The 19,947-nt window shown below is 40.3% G+C and overlaps 1 protein-coding gene across 16 annotated transcripts in view; it reads left to right on the top strand.

Moving 5' to 3' along the window:
* FOXP1 (forkhead box P1) overlaps window positions 1-19,947 on the top strand; it is a 498,144-nt gene that overhangs the window by 414,887 nt on the left and 63,310 nt on the right. For 11 of the 16 annotated variants that reach the window (XM_045023138.1, XM_045023137.1, XM_045023134.1 and 8 more), the window contains 2 exons: window positions 474-524; window positions 2,976-3,180. In XM_045023138.1, coding sequence (XP_044879073.1) covers window positions 474-524; window positions 2,976-3,180 — 256 coding nt within the window. The remainder of the gene's footprint in view (window positions 1-473; window positions 525-2,975; window positions 3,181-19,947) is intronic. The other 5 variants (XM_045023148.1, XM_045023147.1, XM_045023143.1 and 2 more) reach the window with 1 other exon arrangement.

Here is a 19,947-nt window from a genome sequence, read left to right as displayed (position 1 = left end):
GTTGTCTGATTGCTCTCACAGATTAGGCAGGTATAGGTCTAAATCCTGTTGTTTGCAATTGCAAAGTTGCAGACATAAATAATTGTGACCACAGATGGTTGCACGTGCAATTATATAAGGGTAAATTACGTAATTTATTATGTTAATTGCCATATTTGATTTGATTTTTAGCATTTGTTCCATCATTTTGGAAGATACTTTTAGGGCCACTGTATTTAAGAACCATTTAGATTGACGAGCAATAAGCATATCTTTCAACTGTTAATTTGACAATTTAGTTAGGAATCATCTTTGGAATTATTGTTGAAGTGTTAAATTTTGCTTTCTAACCAAGTGATGTCCGTGATTTGGTCATTTTAAAGTAACTGGTATCACTTGTGTGTATATATGATGTCATAATTACAATTCTGTTATCTAATCCCGTCTGACCTGAAACCTGGCTCTTATTACCTACGTTGGTTGCTACTACACAGCATTTGCTGCCTTCCACTTCCAAACTGAACGTTACCCTCATACACTGAAAGGTGACTATAATTCTCATTAATGTTAATCTGAGTTATGCTTGTGTATTAAGTGTAGAACAAACCTACTGAATTTGGGGGAGGGGGTTGTTGCTTTAACACTTAAAAGCTTTGTCTTCAAATGAATCATTAATACATCCAAAAATGATTAGGTGAATTCTAAAGATCTGCTACCACCAATTAAAAATCTACTACTTGTCTACAGATACAGATATTTGTTTATCTCCCCAAAATAAAAATAAGTGTTGTGGACTCATATGGTCTCATATCAATATGTTATCAGCAACAGACAAGCCTATTCACTATTGTTGCAATTGAGTAAACAGTGGCGTACGGGTCAGCCCTATTCACAGGTAATTGTTAGTGTGCAGACAGTCCTGTCAAGCATGTTAGCTAAAAATACATCCCACACTGTCACTTTGCAAGGTGTTTGAAAATAATCGCCCAGATGCAGCAAAACAGGACATAGGCTTGTGTACTGACCTTTCTCTTTGTTTAATTTGCCTCAGAGGTTTATTTTCAGGGACAAGTAATAATTGAATATGTCTAATAACCAAATACTCATTTGGGACAAAATCCATCAACATATAATTGGCATTTGATATTTATGAAAGAAAAATGACTTGGCTTTCGAGCGATAGATGTGTCCTAAGACTGTCTAATGTATAAATTGAAGCTTCTTTTATAATATATATTAATTGCAGATACTTAAGCATTTTAGCATTTTTTGCAGTGAACCGTTAGCAGAGACCAACTGTTTTTGTTAATGCTACTCTCAGAAAGGCGGGGAAGGTTATTGGTCTGTCGTGCAATAATTTACTCCTCTTTGATATGCAAACGATCCACGGTGAATATAAAAAAATCCTATCAGACTCATTTCACAGTTCTTAACCACTTAGATTCTCTGGAGTCTATCGCCTCATTAGACCAGTGCTCTCCAAAGCTAGCATAATTAAAATCTTTAACAGTTTAGCAAAGTAAAGATGTTTGGCTGATCACGTTGAGATGATTATCTATCCATTGTATTCTAAATGACAAAAATAAATTAAATTTAGACCTTGGCATTTTTTATTATGTGTTTCAAATGAATATAATGCATACTGCCTCCCCCTCCCAATACCGTAGGTTTGGTAGGATACATGCCTGTTTGAGCTGCTGCTGTGTATTCAGAAAATGGCAGATTTCCTTAGGATAGCTGCAGCGTTACAACACACTGAAACAATGAACACTGGACCAAATACCCAGGAAGTCCTATTCTAAAGCAGACTATTTATTTATTTATTTATTTATTTATTTTGAAAACTTTCAGGATTTTATGTGTTTTAGATTTCTTTAAAAAGATGCTGTCACTTCTGCTTATTCTATTCTCCCATACTGTTCTGAAATAGCATTGAAATGTTCTGTGATGTGAGAGGTTAGATCATGCATTCTGAATAAAGATTATGTTTATAATATGATCAAAGTCCAGGTTGCATTGGGCCATATTACTCCCAGATGTATCTCCAAGGATGAATTTTATCCCACTGGTGGTGTGTAAAGTTCTCTCACCTGGAATGCCGGTTGAACCTTGTAAATAAGGCTGGTGTCCATTTTGACGCTACTATAAAACAACATTTCTTGAAGCTTATTTTATGTTTTCATTTCACTTTTGAATGGCTCATTAGCATTGATCTAAGAAATGACAGTAATAATAGTGTTACTTGTATAGAAAGTTATACAGTTTTTCAATAGACACATCCATCAATTAAGTGAGCAGTACTAGAAACCAAAATTAATGAGAAAGATAGGTGTGTTAATGAAATAATCATAGTATAATCAATTTGACTGTTAAAATTTGAAAAGCATTCCAGGAAGACAATATGAATTCATAATTTATGTCTAAAAGTGATTAATAAAAACTGTATTTAATAATAAAGCTATTTGTCATCATTTAAAACTAAAGCACAAAATTAGTCATATTGTGGTTCATGTTGTCATAATAACACAGTTGAATAATTTTATTTGAAGATCTTCCTTGGTTCTAAAAATAGATTAGAATTGAATACATTCTTTCTTTTTTAAAAATGCAACAAAACTTCTTCAGATGGCTGTAGAGTATAGCCAGGCCCCACTTTCTTGCAGTGATCTCACCGGCAAAACTCATTTGGAGCTCTGCCTCCAAAGGGACTTTGGGATTGGGCCCTCTGGTACAAAAATCATTAGAAATACTAATTAACGGCACATATTTTCCCCCAGAAATCTTGCTTTAATAGGAACTGCATGTTGGGCGCTAATCAATTTAGCAGGAAACATGAAGTGTTACTTCTGTATTAGCCTTTAGTTTAAAAAAACAAAAACTCAAACCCACAGAAAACTAACACTAGGCTTTGTTTACTGACTCTTTGATTTAATTACTGTTTTAAGAGGGCCGAATTAGCTGTTAATTGATTTAATTATCCAATTTGTTTGTTTCAGGCATGATTCCAACAGAACTGCAGCAGCTCTGGAAAGAAGTGACAAGCTCTCATACAGCAGAGGAAATAGCAAGCAACAACCACAGCAGTTTGGACCTGTCCACCACATGTGTCTCCTCTTCAGCACCTTCTAAGACCTCCTTAATAATAAACCCACACGCCTCAACTAACGGACAGCTATCGGTCCACACTCCTAAAAGGGAGAGGTAGGTGCTGGTAGAATTTACATATATCTATGTGTAAATCAGTATCTTTGGTTATTGTGATATTGGTGACTCTAACGGGAGATTATTTACAAGGGTGGCCGACAACCTGGCCCACATTTTGTCCTTGCTTTCTCCTGCTATTGACTGCAGTGAGTTTGCAGAAGATTTATGAGGGGGCAGAATTTGGCCCTTTTGTTTAGGTCTGTATGGCTTGCTGATTGGATGAATGCTACACCAGTGCATGCATGATTAGTTTATTAAAACTGTTTTGAATATGATCTGTGATGTGAAGATTATAATTGCTTAAACATTTCCAGCATGGCATTAGTGTTGCTGTTGATGTGCCCTAGGGATTTAAATCAGGGGTGAGGAAGAATTAGTTGGTCAGTACCACTCATTTTATCATACATCATCCACCTTGTTACCATGTTGTAGTTCCTTGTCTTACATTATGTTATATGGTTGCAGATCTTCTGTACTCACCGACTCCCACAAAACAGAACAGACTTGAATTTTCCAGGTTGATAAGAAGTGCAATATTTCTTTTAAAGTACCTGTACATTCAGATTACTGGCACAGGGTTGGTTTTTAAAAGTTTGAACTAATTTGTACTTGCCTGGGTGGTAGTTTGAAAGTGGTGGCTTAATTCGGGGGTTGTCTGTTGAAGATGCTTCTTAAGTATGGTTCCACTTGAGGTGAAGGCTATTTCATTGCGGTTCTTTTCCCCCTGACATTTCTGCATCACTTCCGTAAGGTACTTCTAGCGTATTTTTAACTATTGATTACAGTGAAATATATGCTCCTAAGTAAAGGAGAGTTCTTGTTCTTGTTTTTGTTTGGAAAGTTACTGTAAGAGTTCAGGCTTAAGGTTTAGTCTGAACCCTGTGTGTGCACGTACACACACGTGTCAAACCAAGATTCATATTCTATGAAACAGAGTTTATCTGTGCTTGCAAAACGATACCAGACACTTACTAGTCAGAGACTGATATGAAAGATGTGTCCCCCCTCATGAGGTCCTACAGCATGCTCTGATGAGAAGTGCAGTTCCTATCCCTAGTGACATGATGGAAAGGTGTGTTTGGAATTCCAACCAGGGAGCCTGCTCTTTCATATCAACTCTCGCCTCCTTTTAGCTGCTGGAAGGAGATCCTTCCCTCCAAAGCCCCTACTATAGTCTTCATCCCTCTACCAGCCTGCCAATTGTTGGCAATAGGACATCTCTGCTACTCCATCCTTCCTCCAAGGAGCCTCTGGTTTTCTACATAGCTTTCCCAAGCAGCACAGTGAAATTTGACACGATCCCTTCCCCTTTCGTCCACAGAGATTCTGAGTAGTAACATTGAGACTGACCAAAGTCTTGCATTTCTCTTTGCTGCTAATTGGAAACAGCAGCAGAGGGACTGGAACTGGGTCTGCAGACTAAGGAAGACAGTACTGTGTACATTAGTTGACATTTCAGAAGATTCTCTTCGCTAGCCTAGAAACGTAATGTTTAGTTTTTGATGAAAGCTAGATTCTACAGAAATGGATAGATTTGTTCTTCCTTCACCCTTTTACTCAAGGGGAAGTAGATGAGTGATTTTTTTCCAAGCCTGGGAGTTATTCCAGTGATTGAAAGCATGTTGATAAGAAAACTACATGAACGCGTCGCGTATCTTTCTAACATTAAGAAAATCAAACTGTTATGTATAGGTATAATATATAGAACCACACCCTTGAGAAAATTACTGTTGAGATATTGTTATATACAGTAGGAATAATTTTGTAGCTTACATAGGAAGGACTCTGATGTTCATATGAGTATACATTCATATATAGATATGAAACCAGTGTATTGGTTATAACACACACTATCCAGGATATAGTTTCCACGAAGGAATAGATGGGGTACTAAACTAACTTGATAGGGTTTCATTAAATGATTAGATTGTATCTTTACTTCTTGTACAGCTGAATAAGAAGAGGTTTTTATGATTTTTCTGGTCATATTTGTACTCTGAGAGATTTTTTAAAAATACACGTTTTTTCAAACAATTAAAGACCACACAGTGGAATGGGTCTGCTCTCACTTAGTAGGAAACAATAGGTCCCTCCCTAAGTTAAGTTTGGAACACAGTGGAGATAGAATGACAGGACTGGAAGGGACCTCGAGAGGTCATCTAGTCCAGTCCCCTGCACTCATGGCAGGACTAAGTATTATCTAGACCAGGGGCAGGCAAACTTTTTGGCCTGAGGGCTGCATCATGTTTCCAAAATTTGTATGGAGGGCTGGTTAGAGGAGGCCATGCCTCCCCAAACAGCCAGGCATGGCCCAGCCCCGCCCCCATCCGACCCCCCCCTGCTTCTTGTTCTCTGACACTACTCCCCCCTGCTGACTTCTGCCCCATCCAATTCACTCCATCTCCCCCACTCCCTGCCCCCTGGGGGCCCCTGCCGCCATTCAACCCCCCTGTTCCCTGCCCTCTGAGCACCCCGACTCCTATCCACACACACCCCCTGACCACCACCCCAAACTCCTCTGCCCTCTATCCAACCCTCCCCCGGTTCCCTGCCCCCTTAACCATGCTTCCTGGCGCACCGGTGGCTGGCAGCGCTACAGCCATGCCGCCCAGAGCACCAGGACAGGCAGCTGTGCCACCTACCTGGCTGGAGCCAGCCACGCCACCATGCAGCACAGAGCACCGGGTCAGGTTGCGTCTCTGCAGCTACATTGCCCGGCAAGAGCTCGCTGCCCAGAGTATTGCGCCGGTGGCGCAGTGAGCTGAGGCTGTCGGGGAGGGGGAACAGCAGGGGGGAGCCGGGGGGCGAGCCTCCTGGGCCAGGAGCTCAGTGGCTGGGCAGGAGCGTCCCACAGTCTGGATGTGGCCCGCAGGCCATAGTTTGCCCACCTCTGATCTAGACCCTTCCTGGCAGGTGTTTGTCTAACCTGCTTTTAAAAATCTCCAATGATGGAGATTCCACAACCTCCCTAGGTAATTTATTGATTCCATCTATGGGATTTATGATGTAATGGATGTATGAATCCATTTTGAAATAGGAACTTGCTTTCCATATTATTGTAAAGCAGAGCTGAAAATATTTTGTCTATACACTATATTATAAATGTTGGTCTGAAGGCAATTACTTTTCAAACAAGGTGATACGTATGTTTTGTTAGTGAAATTCCACACAATTAATTAGAAAGTTATTAATATATCACTGAAGGTTTTGACATGTAATAGGTTAGCGAGAGACCTTAGAAAAAACCTCAGTTGAATTTATAATACACAGTATATTAGTTTATTACAATACTTAGTTGTTTATGTATTAAGTTCCCTACATTATCAAAATATAAAAATACAAACACAGCTGGGAATTAAAATAAGAGGTACTGAAGGTTTATGCCATCCATTTGCTGCAGTGATTGAATTACATCTTTATCCATAAGGAGAGCAGGAGACTATACACAGAAGAATGCCTGCTGATGCACTTAAGGTTTTTGTAGCAGTCTCATCAGGCATTGTGGTGCCTGCCTAGATTTCACATGACACACAAAACTCTTCTTGTTTAGATGTATTTCACTCACTTCCTCTTCGAAAGAGTATCTGTGTGCCATCCCTGTATTCAGGATGGCAAATGAATAATAAGAAAAAAGTATCCTCTGATGGGTTGAGATGTATATTTAAAAGCAAACAGAGGGAAGAAACCTACAAAATAATAGCAGAGAGAACATAGACTTCATATTTTTGTTCTCATCTAATACCAGATTGAAAAATGAAGCTTGGGAAGTAAGTATATGGACCTGATCCTGCACTCGGTGTTCAATCAAAACCCATCAAGGCAGATTTTACTCAAGTAGGAGGGGATGTCAGGATATGGGCGGGTGTGTCAGGAAGTGTACGAATGGCAATTCTGAACATCGATCTAGACCTAACACTTCTCGCTAGTAGGCTACAAGCGGTACATAAACTTCTTGGCACTTCCTTTCTTAGCAGCACGTTATCCTATGGATAGTTTGGGGCAGTTGTTTTTCTGCCCGAAGAATGGTCTTTTGGAGGGTACAGCAGATGGCGTCTTGGCGCCCTTTCTGTTCTGTATGGCATTCTGAGGAGGGTTAGTGAGAAAATGGATTCCAATGGCTCCAGCAACTGTTGAGACGCGGCAGTGATGGGCACTAGAACAAAATCCTAAAATTGACGCATGACTCTTAGCTCTGTGGGCCAGATCCTGGCACCGTGCTACAACACGTTTGCACTGCTCCAATGGCTCAGAAGAGCAGCAGAGCTGCACTCATTGGGCAAGCGAAGGTTCCTGCAGCATGGGAGACTCCCCTGCACAGAGGCGTGGCCCTAGAGGAGGAAACGAGGCCAGCACCTACACCCCCTATATCCCCCGATCCCTCTTGGGCCTGTATCGAGCACTGCTTGGCTGGACTCGAGGATTGGAGCCTGTCTCTTTTACTCCATCTGACCCAGCTCGTTCAGCAGAACAGCCAGTTGGGTGAATGGGATTGGGGCTGAGAGGAGAGTGAACAAGCTGTGGCTCAGTCCGGGTAAGATGGAGCTCATGTTAGCAGAATGGGGAGAGCCACAGGAAGAGTTGGCAGGGACGAAATCAGCATCCTGACTGGAGGAATATAAGCTCCACTCGTTATGCAGATCTGCTGGTTGGGCTGGCTGGATCCCCGGGGGCTTCGGGGGGCTCAAGTTGCCACTAAAACCAGGTGCCCTTTTTTTTTCTGTATCAGTAGGAACTGACAAGCATGTTAAATTTTCATTTCACGTGCAGACAGAGCACCAGTTATTTGTGCGTGTGCCACCTCCAGACTAAGCTGTTGTAACACCCGCTGCAATGGGACTAGACTTCGAGACCACCTGGAAGCTGGACTTCATGCAGAACACGACTGCTCACTTTCTGAGCAGTGTTTCACATGGGGAACACATTGCACAAGTGCTCCATAGTCTGTCGCTTTGTATTGAACCAGAGAGTCCTGCGTGATTTGGGCCGCCCAGCTGGCACCCTCCTCGCGCTCCGTGTGAGATCTGTGCATTGATTATCAGGAGAGATACACCTGTTTAATAGACATGAGGCTGGTGACAGGGCATCTTCAGCATAAGACCAGGGGAACTTGCTGTCAGCCTTGATCTGACCCAATCCGGAGTTACTGATTTAGATTTAAACAATAAAAAAACGCTGGAAAAGCTCCAAATGCCCTAACCATTAATCATTTACAGCCACACACTAATGATCACCCAGCAGCAATAAATAATCACATGCGGGTAGGAGTAACATTAGCTTGTAGGGTGTGCATAGAGCTTTTCCTCCCCTGCCTTTGGGCTTTTGGACAGGGAGTGAGCTTTAGGGATGCAAGTTGGTTATGTGGGAGATAATTGTTATCCCCATCCTCCTCCTCCCTGGCACATGTTAATGGGGCACTTTGTTCTGGATTTTGTGGAGTTCTTGAGCTGGTGGACTTGATTCTGTTGTTGCTGACCATGCTGTAAAGCAGAGTAACTCCACTGATGTCAGTGGAGATAGAGGCACCCATGTAAAACCATTTGGAGATCATTGTCATGCCCTGCATGTTCTGGACGAAGGGATTTGAGCAATAGATAAGTACTTTTTTTTTTTTTTTAAACCATGCTCAGAAGTCACCAAGCTAAGGCCCCAGTCCTGCAGCTGGATACCCATAGGCTTAAGGGTCTGGCTGCACATATCAGATTGGTGGATCTGAGCTCAGATTTGTGATGGTGGTGGCAGCGGTGGCAACTATAGTTAATCAGGGGAGACAGTCACCAGAACTGGATCACAGTTCTCTTCTACCGCTAGACAAATAGCAAATGCAGCTACCCATGCTCAGAATCTTCCCTTGGATGTGCATGCACAGCTTCAGGCGACCCAAGTGTGAACAAAATGCATTTTGGAGCAGTGGGTATTCCCAATTTGTAAAATAGGTCAAGAAAAGAGAGAGGTTGGCTGAGAGGGTTGGTTTTGTTTTTTTAATGCCCTGTGCATATTACTTTGACAGGAACCTTTTGTTTTAATTAAATGATATAATTCCAGCTAGAAATAATGGGTTAATGCTTTCCTTCACTTTGTCTTTAAATGTATATTACATCTATGCTTTTGTCCCACATCGAGCCCAGTTCTGTAAGTAGCAGCAGCAGCTCTGGGGTTTGGTGCGCAGCAATCTGTTAAGGAGATAAATAATCTGCTTTGGCATGACACTCCTACTCTCCTCTTTAATTTGTCTTACACAAGGAAAATTATAATTAAATCATTCAGGGTAAACCCTTGAGTGTTGAGAAGGAAAAAACACACTTTGGTAAAGATTGCCAATAGAGACCAACTTCCCTGTTGTGGCGTGCAGAGACATTTATCAATATTCAGCACTATTAAAGGGAGAACATTTCGTGTGATTTGTGAGGCGGATGCCAAAGCTCAAATCAAGGCTTGTTAAAATCCTTTCCCCATGCAATCATGGGTATTCAGCATCATTAGAATTCAGCACTGCCTGTGTGTTTCATGCTTTGATTTTACTCAGACAAGTTAATAATGTTTATTGTGCTGATTTTATATATATATTTATATATATAAATTCACTCAATGCAATAAACATACCTCAGTCGTCAGTACCCTGAGGGAAATATTTAGTTATAGATACTTGTATTCACAAAGGATAAGAAAAAGTGAGACCATCAGCTAGCATGCAAACCTCTCATCATCTTATCAGCATTTGGGTTTCTGCAATAACAAGCGCTCTTTTCACAGTACGTAAATAAATAAATAAAGCCAGTTAAGAACGTCTGCTGTATGTAGAAGCATCAAGGGCAATACCTTGTCTTTTTCATATTGTTTCACTGCGTCTTCATTTTGGGGAAACCTCACATTTCGTTAACACGGAAGCAAAAATGTATTTGTTAAAGTGTTTTATGTATGTGACTCTTTACTTTAAAGGTCGTCGGGCATTGTCATAGCTGTAATATAAACATGTTTAAAATATTTGTACATAAGTATTTTAAGTCAACATATATCTAAATGCATTACTCATTTAAAATTATCTGAAATTGTCCAGAAGCTTACAAAGATTATGATCCTGATCTCCTTTGTAAAATACTTTGAAATAAACTTATGAAAAGCACTGTAGAAGAGCTAGATGGTACTATTATTATGTAATGTAACACATAAAGTTACCAAGTATTCTCAGGTGTCTGTACACTGATCCAGTCCCTCTACATAAGCTAGAGCGATCGCCAGGCTGCTGTAACTTATGCAGTTGTCAGCACTCCCAAGAGGCTGGTATGGTAGCTGGAATTTTCGGGGTGTAGAGAAGCACTGGTCACACATGCTACACCAGTTCTGTCTCTCAGAGACTTTAAGGTTAGAAGGGACCATTGTGATCATCTAGTCTGACCTCCTGCACAATGCAGGCCACAGAACCTCACCCGCTCCGGAAATAGACCCCCTAACCTCAGACTGAGTTACTGAAGTCCTCAAATCATGGTTTAAAGACTTCAAGTTACAGAGAATTCACCATTTACACTAGTTTAAACCTGCCAGTGACTGGTGCCCCAAGCTGCCGAGGAAGTCGAAAAAAGCCCAGGGTCTCTGCCAATCTGACCCAGGGGAAAATTCCTTCCCGACCCCAAGTATGGTGATCAGTTAGACCCTGAGCATGTGGACAAGACTCACCAGCCACACACCTGAGAGAGAATTCCTGTAGTAACTCAGAGCCCTCCCCATCTAGTATCCCGTCTCCCGCAGTTGCGGGGTTTTACTACTGGCAGTCACCAGTGGACCACCTGCCTTGTAGGCAATCTCATTATACCATCCCCTGTCACCAGAAGATCCTCCTATGCGGGGGGGGGGCAATCCTTCTTTAGATGGTTCTGTAGACTTTAGGGCTGTTTTGTGCCAGCAGAGTAGCAAAAACAGCTTTGCCACAGGAGAGAATCTGGGGCAATATGATTTTTGTTCCCGTATTTTGGAGAGTCTCAATTCTAAGTCTGGAGCTCTTTGTTGATTGCAACAACAAGATGATGACAGGTGGATGTGTTCATGTACATATGTATGTCATAATTCATTAAAATGGAAGTTCTATTAGTTTGAGGGTTGCAATTATATATGTGAATTATGATAAAGCATTACTAGACACAGGAAAAGACCATTTGTCCAGTAAACCTTTCTAAAGCCTCCATGAATTCCCTGACTCATTTTTACCGTCTTTGTGTCCTTTTCTATCATAATTGAATCCCTTCCCTCCACGTGAGTAGGCAGTTAACTCATCGGATAAATAAATGGAATAAATAAGTAGATGATTTATGTGATTCTTTTCTTGCATGCATTGTGGAAGGAATTAGTCTTGAGGAAAGATCTAAAGGAGGAGAGGGTAGTGGTGTAGAAGACCATTGATCTGCTTCATAATCTTAATATATAGTGTTTGTTTAAACCTTACATGCCAACTAGCGTTGCCAACCCTCCAGGATTGGCCTGGAGTCTCCAGGAATTGAATGTTGTCATGTGATGAAATCTCCAGGAATACATCCAACCAAAATTGGCAACCCTAATGCCAACCAATCTGAGTGAATAGTGGTTCAGCTTGATTATAGACTATGGAATGTGGCCCGTAATTAATAGTCTGGATGAAATAATTCAGCCTGTTGTCTCTATATACTCCCAGGATCTGATTATCCATTGCCTTGCTTCTTGTGTAGTCATTGGCACTCATTCTGCGCTGGTGCCAGTGATGCAGGACAAGGGAGAATCTGCTCCTCCACATCTGCTTTCTTCTGTGCAGTAGGTTTTTCAAATCTTCACCAGTATGCATTCCTTATACCTCTATCATTGGCCTACATCTATTAGGCTACAGCCGATTTATTTCCTCGTTCGACCCCTTCCCGCCTTTCCTCCGAACAGGTATTTATAAAATTAGAGTTTCAGTTGTATTTCGCCTTACATTCTGCCTTAAATGAAGGCTGTGCCGTGTTCTGTAGGCCAGCTGTTACGACCTTTTTCTGTGTTCTGCACAACAGAAATGCATGCGATCCTCTCCGTTGCATGTGGATCCACGTTATGGAGAACCTACCGTAATGGGATTGGACGGGAAAGCGCCCATTGTGCCCACATCTCTTCCAATTGCAGCTTTGGCTGGCCAAGGTCGGCCAGGAGGGGAGGAGTTAGGGAACATGTACACTGGATAGGTTTCCCTCCTAACTGTAGAGAACAGTGCAGTGAGCATTGTAAGTCATTACAACCCTGATCAGCAATAACTCTGTGTCTTTAACATACTGCAGAAGGGAGTTTTGGTGCCACATAGGGAAGGGCAGCTAATGTCATCAAAAAGTTGCCAGCCTCCACCACATACCAACCCTCCTCCTAAGAATGGGGATGAGTGAGGATCATACAGACATCAGCGGACCCTTCATTTGGCTTCATATATATATATATGAGGTTGCCATGGACATTACCATATTACCCATGGAGCTCAGCTTGCTCTAAAAATCAATGCCAGCCCCTCACCTTTTCCACAATACAGGTGGTACTGAGCGGATTATGTAGTTGTCTGGAAGCTCACAAGAGGTGGTGGATATTGTTCCTCTCCCGCACTTTTACATAGACTCAGAAGATTAGGGTTGGAAGAGACCTCAGGAGGTCATCTAGTCCAACCCCCTGCTCAAAGCAGGACCAACTCCAACCATCCCTATGGGCAAGGAGCATCTAGACTTTGGTTTGTGCTGCATGGTTGTGCCATTTAGGGCCTGAGTCAGCCAGCCTTACTCACCGTGAGAAGTGCCTTACTCCAGGATTTCAGTGGAACTATTCAAAGAGTAGGTGAGCACAACTCAAGGTGAGTAAGTGTATCAGAATCTGGCCCTTATTCTTGGTACATAAGTGTGTGCAATCCATTGACATTCATGCAGTTGCACTCAGTTACTCCAGAGTTGAATTTGATCCAAAGTCTCTGTTTTGACCCCAGGCATATAGTTGTTCTTTTGAAGCCTGTATGAAACTTCCACTTACATGGTCAAAAAACTGCATCTATCATGGTGTCTAGCACTAGCAGGATGGCTTGACTTTGTGGGGAAGTGCTGCACCTTGTGTAAATTGTCACAGCCCCAGTGATGCCAGTGGAGCTATGATGCTTTATGAAAGCTGAGGATCAATTTCCTGTTTTCCTTCCATTTATTTGTCTTACTTATAGCTCAGAATTTGTCAGGACAGCATACAATTAGCATTCTCATTACAGCTAGAGAAAATACCATTGATTGCCATTTGCTTTCCTGTTCAGAGTCAGTTTTCTACCCAACCTGCTTTTTAAAAATTCCCTCTTCCATGACCCAAGTCCATAGTTGCTAATTTTCATTATCAGTGGGTTTTTTTAATCAGACTATAACATCAACTACATTGACTATGTGCATCATCTACCATGATAGTCGTTTCTTTGAGGAATGCTAGCAAATTAGTTACGTGAGACCATTTCCTCATCCACCCATGTCTTAGGTCTTTAATCAAATTATGCTTTTCAGGGTATTCTCACAAAATGCCACAAAATAACTCCTAGGATTTCCCTCCACAAGTGTAATTGCTTACTTTATCATGTGGCCCTTTGATGAATAATGGTGTTATGTTTGCCACTTTACAGTCCTCAGGAACCTGACCTGACATTAGAGAACTTCTTAACTCGAATGGTTCATTTGTTTCTGGTCACTTGTAATAATCAGTTATACAACTCCCAACACTAAACTAGTGTATCCAAAAAAAAATTTTTAAATAGATTGGGTGAGCCTTGGCAGACACACAGCAGAACTTTTCCAAATTTTAGCATATGTATTGTTTTATACCTCCATCTGGCCAACAGATCATTGTTTGATATCTGAGTACTTTGCATATCTCCTCCCTTTTCTTGCAGCTCAGATAATTACATGTCTGTTTAATGCAGCTTAATGGTTTTTTTACATACCAAATAAATAGATGATGGTTTTCTGCTAATTGTGTACATATGTGCACTTCGTTTAATTGTGGCAGCTAGAATTTTAGTAAAACATCCCTGTCTCAGTACTTAGTGTCCAACTAATGTCTTCTCTTTCAATTAAAGGTGTTAATATATTGGTCTTTAAAAAAGATAAGAGGTCAACTTTTTTTTTATTTACATTAAAATATGGGATTCATGTTTTCTTTTTTTCTCTTGTGTGCAAGAGAATCATTTCTCAATATATGCACCAGAGATGCTAACTATTGGAAAGAGCTGGACAGGGAGATGAAGAAGAGCTGTATTATTTTCAGTCACACAGAAAACAATCTGGGAAGGAAAAAGAAACACCCTTGAAAATGTCTTAAAAATGAGGAGTAAGTTAGATGATTTTCATATGACTATTTACTCTGCTGTTCAATAAAACTCCAGCATTGAGTATGACAGCTGTTATATCACATAATATGTCTTACCACTAAGATACTGAGTGTCATTTAAAGTAACACACCATCCTTAAGCTGTGTACAGTTCATACGTCTCACCATGTTTTAATGGAAAAATCAGTTTTTCAATAAAATGACATCATTTTTCCCTGGGTTATAATGTTCATTTTACAACTGTTTTTGTTTAATTCCATTTATTTTACTTTTCTTTTTCTTGGCATCCTTTATTTCTTAAGGATCGAAGAAGAAGGAATTTAGTCTCATTCAGGATTGACATGAAATGGTACAGAGGCAAAGATCTCTTCCTACTTCCCTCACAACCCCCAAAATCTTGTGCTAATCTTGAGTGCTTTAGTTTTAATAATAATAATAATTATTATTATTATTATACTTTAAGGCAAATAGGGTTATGTTTGGTAGTGAATATAATGAGGTAGTGAAGAGACATACACTGAACTCCCATAATTTGTTAATGGGGTTTGTGCCTGTATGTTGTTGGGGAAACCAACCTATCATATGCTGCTTGGTTTTCACATGTAAGCAACTGCTCATTTGTGTAATGCAAATGAATTTTTTTCATATGGCCCGTGACTCTAAGGTGTGTGTGCATTTTTTTTTTATTTTCTTCTTCTATGTAATCAGTAGAGGCATATGTATATTATAAAGTATATTCTGCTCATTAAAACAATGGTGTAAGCACACAAAGGGAAATTGTTAGTATGTGTTGCAGCTTGTCATTTCAGGCTGTGTGAATAAAGAAGATAACTATTCCTTTGGGAAACTATTTCAGGAATTGAGCAACAGATATGCTAGCCAGAGAATTCTTTTAACTGTAATTTTCCTTTTTGTGTGTACTCAAAAATAACATCCTGATGGGTCCTTAAATGCCATTTCATATACAGAGCGCAATTTCCACAGCACAGGTGGTGCTAATATAGGACAGTCCCCTAGGCACTTGTCGCCGAGAGTTGTACAGCTTGTTCAGTGTCTGCATCCATATGGCAATCTGTCCCATTCATAGAAAGACATTGTAGCTGTGCCTGTGGGTGCTGTGGTCAATGTAGTGTGAAAAGTAGGTTTTAACTCTCAGCAACCTATGTTCTGCCGTTTGTTTTATTGTAGAATCCAAGTTATAACATTAATAAAAAAAAAATTCAGCTCAGAGCAAATTCCAGAACAGTCTTGCAGGTTTCATTTTTGGTTACTCTTAGTAGCACATGGTTAACTCTGCAGGTGCAGGGTTCTGTTTGCAGCATACCAGTGCAGAGTTTACAGGAAATCATTCTTAGAAGAAACATTTTCTTAGTTGTTTAGACTGAGAGTTAACTCAAACTTGCATAGCTGCATATGTCCTGTATACACAAGCATGGTCCTTTTCTTCCCTTTTTTTCTGTTGTGTTGTGCTACTGTTTTTCTTCCACATGCTCTGCTTGTGATGTAAGTTGAGTATACCTTTCCTGAAGAGCATATGTTCTCAGCAAGTCTGCAGTGTCTCTCTAAGGGTATGTCTACACTGCAAGGAAAACCCCGAGATGCCAAGTCTCAGAGCCCTAGGCAGTTGATTCAGGCTCATGGGATTCGGGCTGTGGGGCTAAAAAACAGCAGTGTAGAGGTTTCAGCTCAGGCTCTGAAACTCAGTAACAGGTTCCAGCCTAAACAGGAACATATATGCTGCTATCTTTAGTCCCTCAACCCGAGCCCCGTGAGTCCAAGTCAGTGGACCTGGGCTCTGAGACTTGGAGCCACGGGTTTTTCTTTCCAGTATAGACATACCCCAAGTATCCTGTGATGAACCACCCCTTGAATGGGAGCTGGCCCCCAATCACAACATGGGCAGAGTATGGCAAATGGAGCGTGTGGAAAATGTGTGTCTTTCAAAAAGCTTTAAGTTATTAACAAGAACGCAAAATGTATGGCTGCTCTGGTATCCAGGATTTTCATGCCAAATGTTGTTCTGCTTTAGTGTGACTGACTATTTGTTATGCCTTTTAGTAAACAAAAACAAATAGAAAGCCTAACACCTGCAACAGCATATGATATTTACACTACCTGTATGATTCAGCATGCTTCCCTGAGGAAACACATAGACTTGTGTCCTATGAATTTTGGTGCTTTTTATAATGTTCCCTGGGGGAAAGCATGTGGCAGAAATAACGTAATATATTTTAATTGTTTTCTTATATACATTTTCCTCACACTTTTAGGGTATATTTACAAAATGGCATGTAAATTAAAAGAAAAAAAAAGATGTTGCAAGATTATTTAGTGGGAGGAGGCATAAAAAATGAATTCACAGTGTTTGTGATGTGACAATCACCTTCTGTGCTGTTTTTGTTGTGCCTATGGAATCATCGTGATAAAATATTAAAGTGTAATAGTCCATGTTAATTGGCCACCTGACCAGACAATATACGGGCAGAAGACTTTCCCCTCCTCGGATTCTGTTCTTACAGTTAAAGTTACTGTAGAAAATGTACTCGTACATATGATCTTCTACATAAGGTATTGAAGCTCAAGTCCCATTGAAGTCAACGGGGAATACTTACATGCTTAGAGTTAGGCATATGCTTAAATAAGACCGGAGAGCTTTCCTCTCGTCCCCAGCACGAATTCTGTATGCAAGAGCAACAGGAATTGCTGTGTTAAAGATCAGTGAGAAAACATAGTCAAAGTGTTAGCTTAATTAGAGAAAAATGTGATCCCAAGCTACTGAATCTGTCGAATGTCATCTGAATAAATTAGAGGACTGTGCAGATAGGAATAAAATGAAATTTAACAAGGATAAGTGGAGAGTTGTCCAGTAGGTAATAAAAATCCAAAATACATGTTCAAAATGACATCAGCTACTAAGCATCGGTTATGTGGGAAATGACGTAGGCACTATAGAGCATGAGAAATTAAAGTGAGGCATTTGCTGCAACCCATAGTTAAGAAGGTAAATGTAGTCTTGGGCTGTACAAACATGTTTGTCACATTTTAAGACTCTTCTTCCCTGTTACACAGTACAAAGCACCATTTAAACCACAGTCAAAATAAGACATGCAACTAGGCACTGTCCTGCAGAAAGGATAAAGAGAAATTGGAGCAAATACAGAAGAGAGCAGCTAGGATGATAAAGGGTTTGGAGGGAATGGGCTATGAAGAAAGATTAAAGGGAATTAAAGATCTACACCCTGGAAAAATAGAGGCGGTATGAGGATGTGATTATGATATGCAAGTATATGAAGAGAAGTTACAAAGAGGAGAGAGAGAAATTGTTCTCATTAGTTAGTAATGAGAAAATTTAAAAATCCAGCATTTCAATTCATATTTGTCTAGGTATTCCTGATGTGCTCTTCACAATGATATTCAGGCACCAAATTGAAAAAAACCTCAGTTTTAAATAGTAGGCAGACTTGTTTATAGTAAAATCAAATGGAGATTGGCGCTTGCAGCTGAAAGAAGCGACAAAATAAAAATTGTTTTTGTGATGAGCACTTCTCCTGAGTGTTCTAGAAAGGTGCACTAGAATTCTCCAAAGAAAGTGGCGTGTTAAACTAGTGGTTATACAAGTCCTTAGCAGTTTTGGTGAGATGTCAGAAGTAGGGGGTAATAATATGCATATTGGAAAATGTGCATAATACATTTAGAGCTTCATAATTTTAGCTGTAACTAAATATGTTCGATCATAGATTAATAGATTTTTAGGTTCAGACGGGAGCATTATGACATTCTAGTCTGTCTGCTACATGTAATCCACTACAGCAGAAAGGTATTGAGGTCTCTACCTACTCTGTCACCATGTCTCCTGCTAAGGGACCTTACTGCATCCTCTCTCCTGCAGGAGGCCACACAGCTGGGATAGAGATGGGGTAGTCAATCCCTGATTCTCTCTTAATCTGATTGCTTAGCTAAACTTGGTGAAGAAACTTCCTTGAAGCAGCTGCCCAGCAAATGGTCCCAAGGTTGGCCAGGCAGCAATTTCTGTTGCTGATCATTAGAGTGCCAGTCAGAGTTTTTCAATGCATTACTGGGACTGCATGTTGCAGTATCTACAGAATGGCGCTATATTTAGTCATCTGCATGAATATACGTGCTAGTGTGAGTGTGTGTGAACACAGGTAAAAAACATCAGATGGGATTTCAGCTGTGAGCAACAGATTTTAACCCGGTTTGTCTGAAGTTGTTGTACTCATTTACAATTTAATTTACCATTTCTGTTTCTTCCAATGAGTTTGATGTAAAACATGAATTTCCATTTGTCCTGGGTCTTGGTACGAAGGGAGGGTTTAGGGGTTTTTTTTCCCTTCCCAAACAAATATAGGTAAACTAGATGAGGTTTTCTGAATGGAAAAACTGCCACATTTTGAAAAGGGCAGAGTTGTTCATTAATTCTCCTTAAAGCTATTTGTGGTCAGTACTAGATCAGTATAATTAATTCATTAAGGTTGCCATTTTGTTTCTTAATTAAGTGAAATATGGATCTCTAACTTTTGATTTTCACCTCACATTTCTTGACCTTTCACCTGTCTGTAGCCAAACACAGAGCTTGACTTTATTATCGTTCGTTTTTCTTTTGTGCCTTTTGAGTAACTACAGAATTCACCGGCAAGTCACAGAAGTACAGCGTCAGTTCCAAATGGCCCTACACCTCCTCAGATTTGGGACTGAAAATGGGGCATCTTGCATCAAATAATGTATCATTCTATAAAACCTGAACAAGTTGGCAGTCTATGAAATGTGATGGAGCCTCATAGATTGGAGAAATAAGAATACTGAGTAACTGTGTGATCATTATGGTTCCTGTTTGCCTCTTCCACATATCCCTGTTGTTGTCCTAAATCTGTAAGCTCTTTGAGACAGGTATCGGATCTTACATGTATTGTGTGAGGTACACTGAATATGTGTTTGGATTTGCAAATGATGATGAGTTTTACAACCAGTGTTTTTTATCCTTAATGCCATTACCATTAGATCAATATTGCAATTCCCGTGAGAGATGAAACGCTATTTTTACATATTGATGCTATCGTGCTTTATTGTACTTTATTCTCTTTCCTTTACTTATGCTGACAAACTTTAAGATTAGAATGGTTTAAAACCATCTCTGGCTCAGAGGTTGTGAGCCTGGATAGATCAGCCAGTAGAACATCAGACTTTTAATATGATGATCTGGGATTCAAGTCCTGTGTCTTTTGTAGGAGATCAGACTAGATGATCACAATGGCACCTTCTAGCCTGTTAATTTATGAATCCCAAAAGGAGGACTAAGTTTCTCACACATGATTAATGTCTCCTATTTCAGACTCCTAGTTAATTAATGTTATCCTCTGCATTTTGAGGCCAAATAATTCATGTATGGGAGGCTCTATTAATGGGGATTCTCTATATCCT

This window comes from Mauremys mutica, chromosome 7, assembly GCF_020497125.1.
Source record: "Mauremys mutica isolate MM-2020 ecotype Southern chromosome 7, ASM2049712v1, whole genome shotgun sequence".
Taxonomy (NCBI): domain Eukaryota; kingdom Metazoa; phylum Chordata; order Testudines; family Geoemydidae; genus Mauremys; species Mauremys mutica.
Note: the sequence above shows the minus strand (reverse complement) of the source record. Positions and strands in the feature narration are given on the sequence as shown.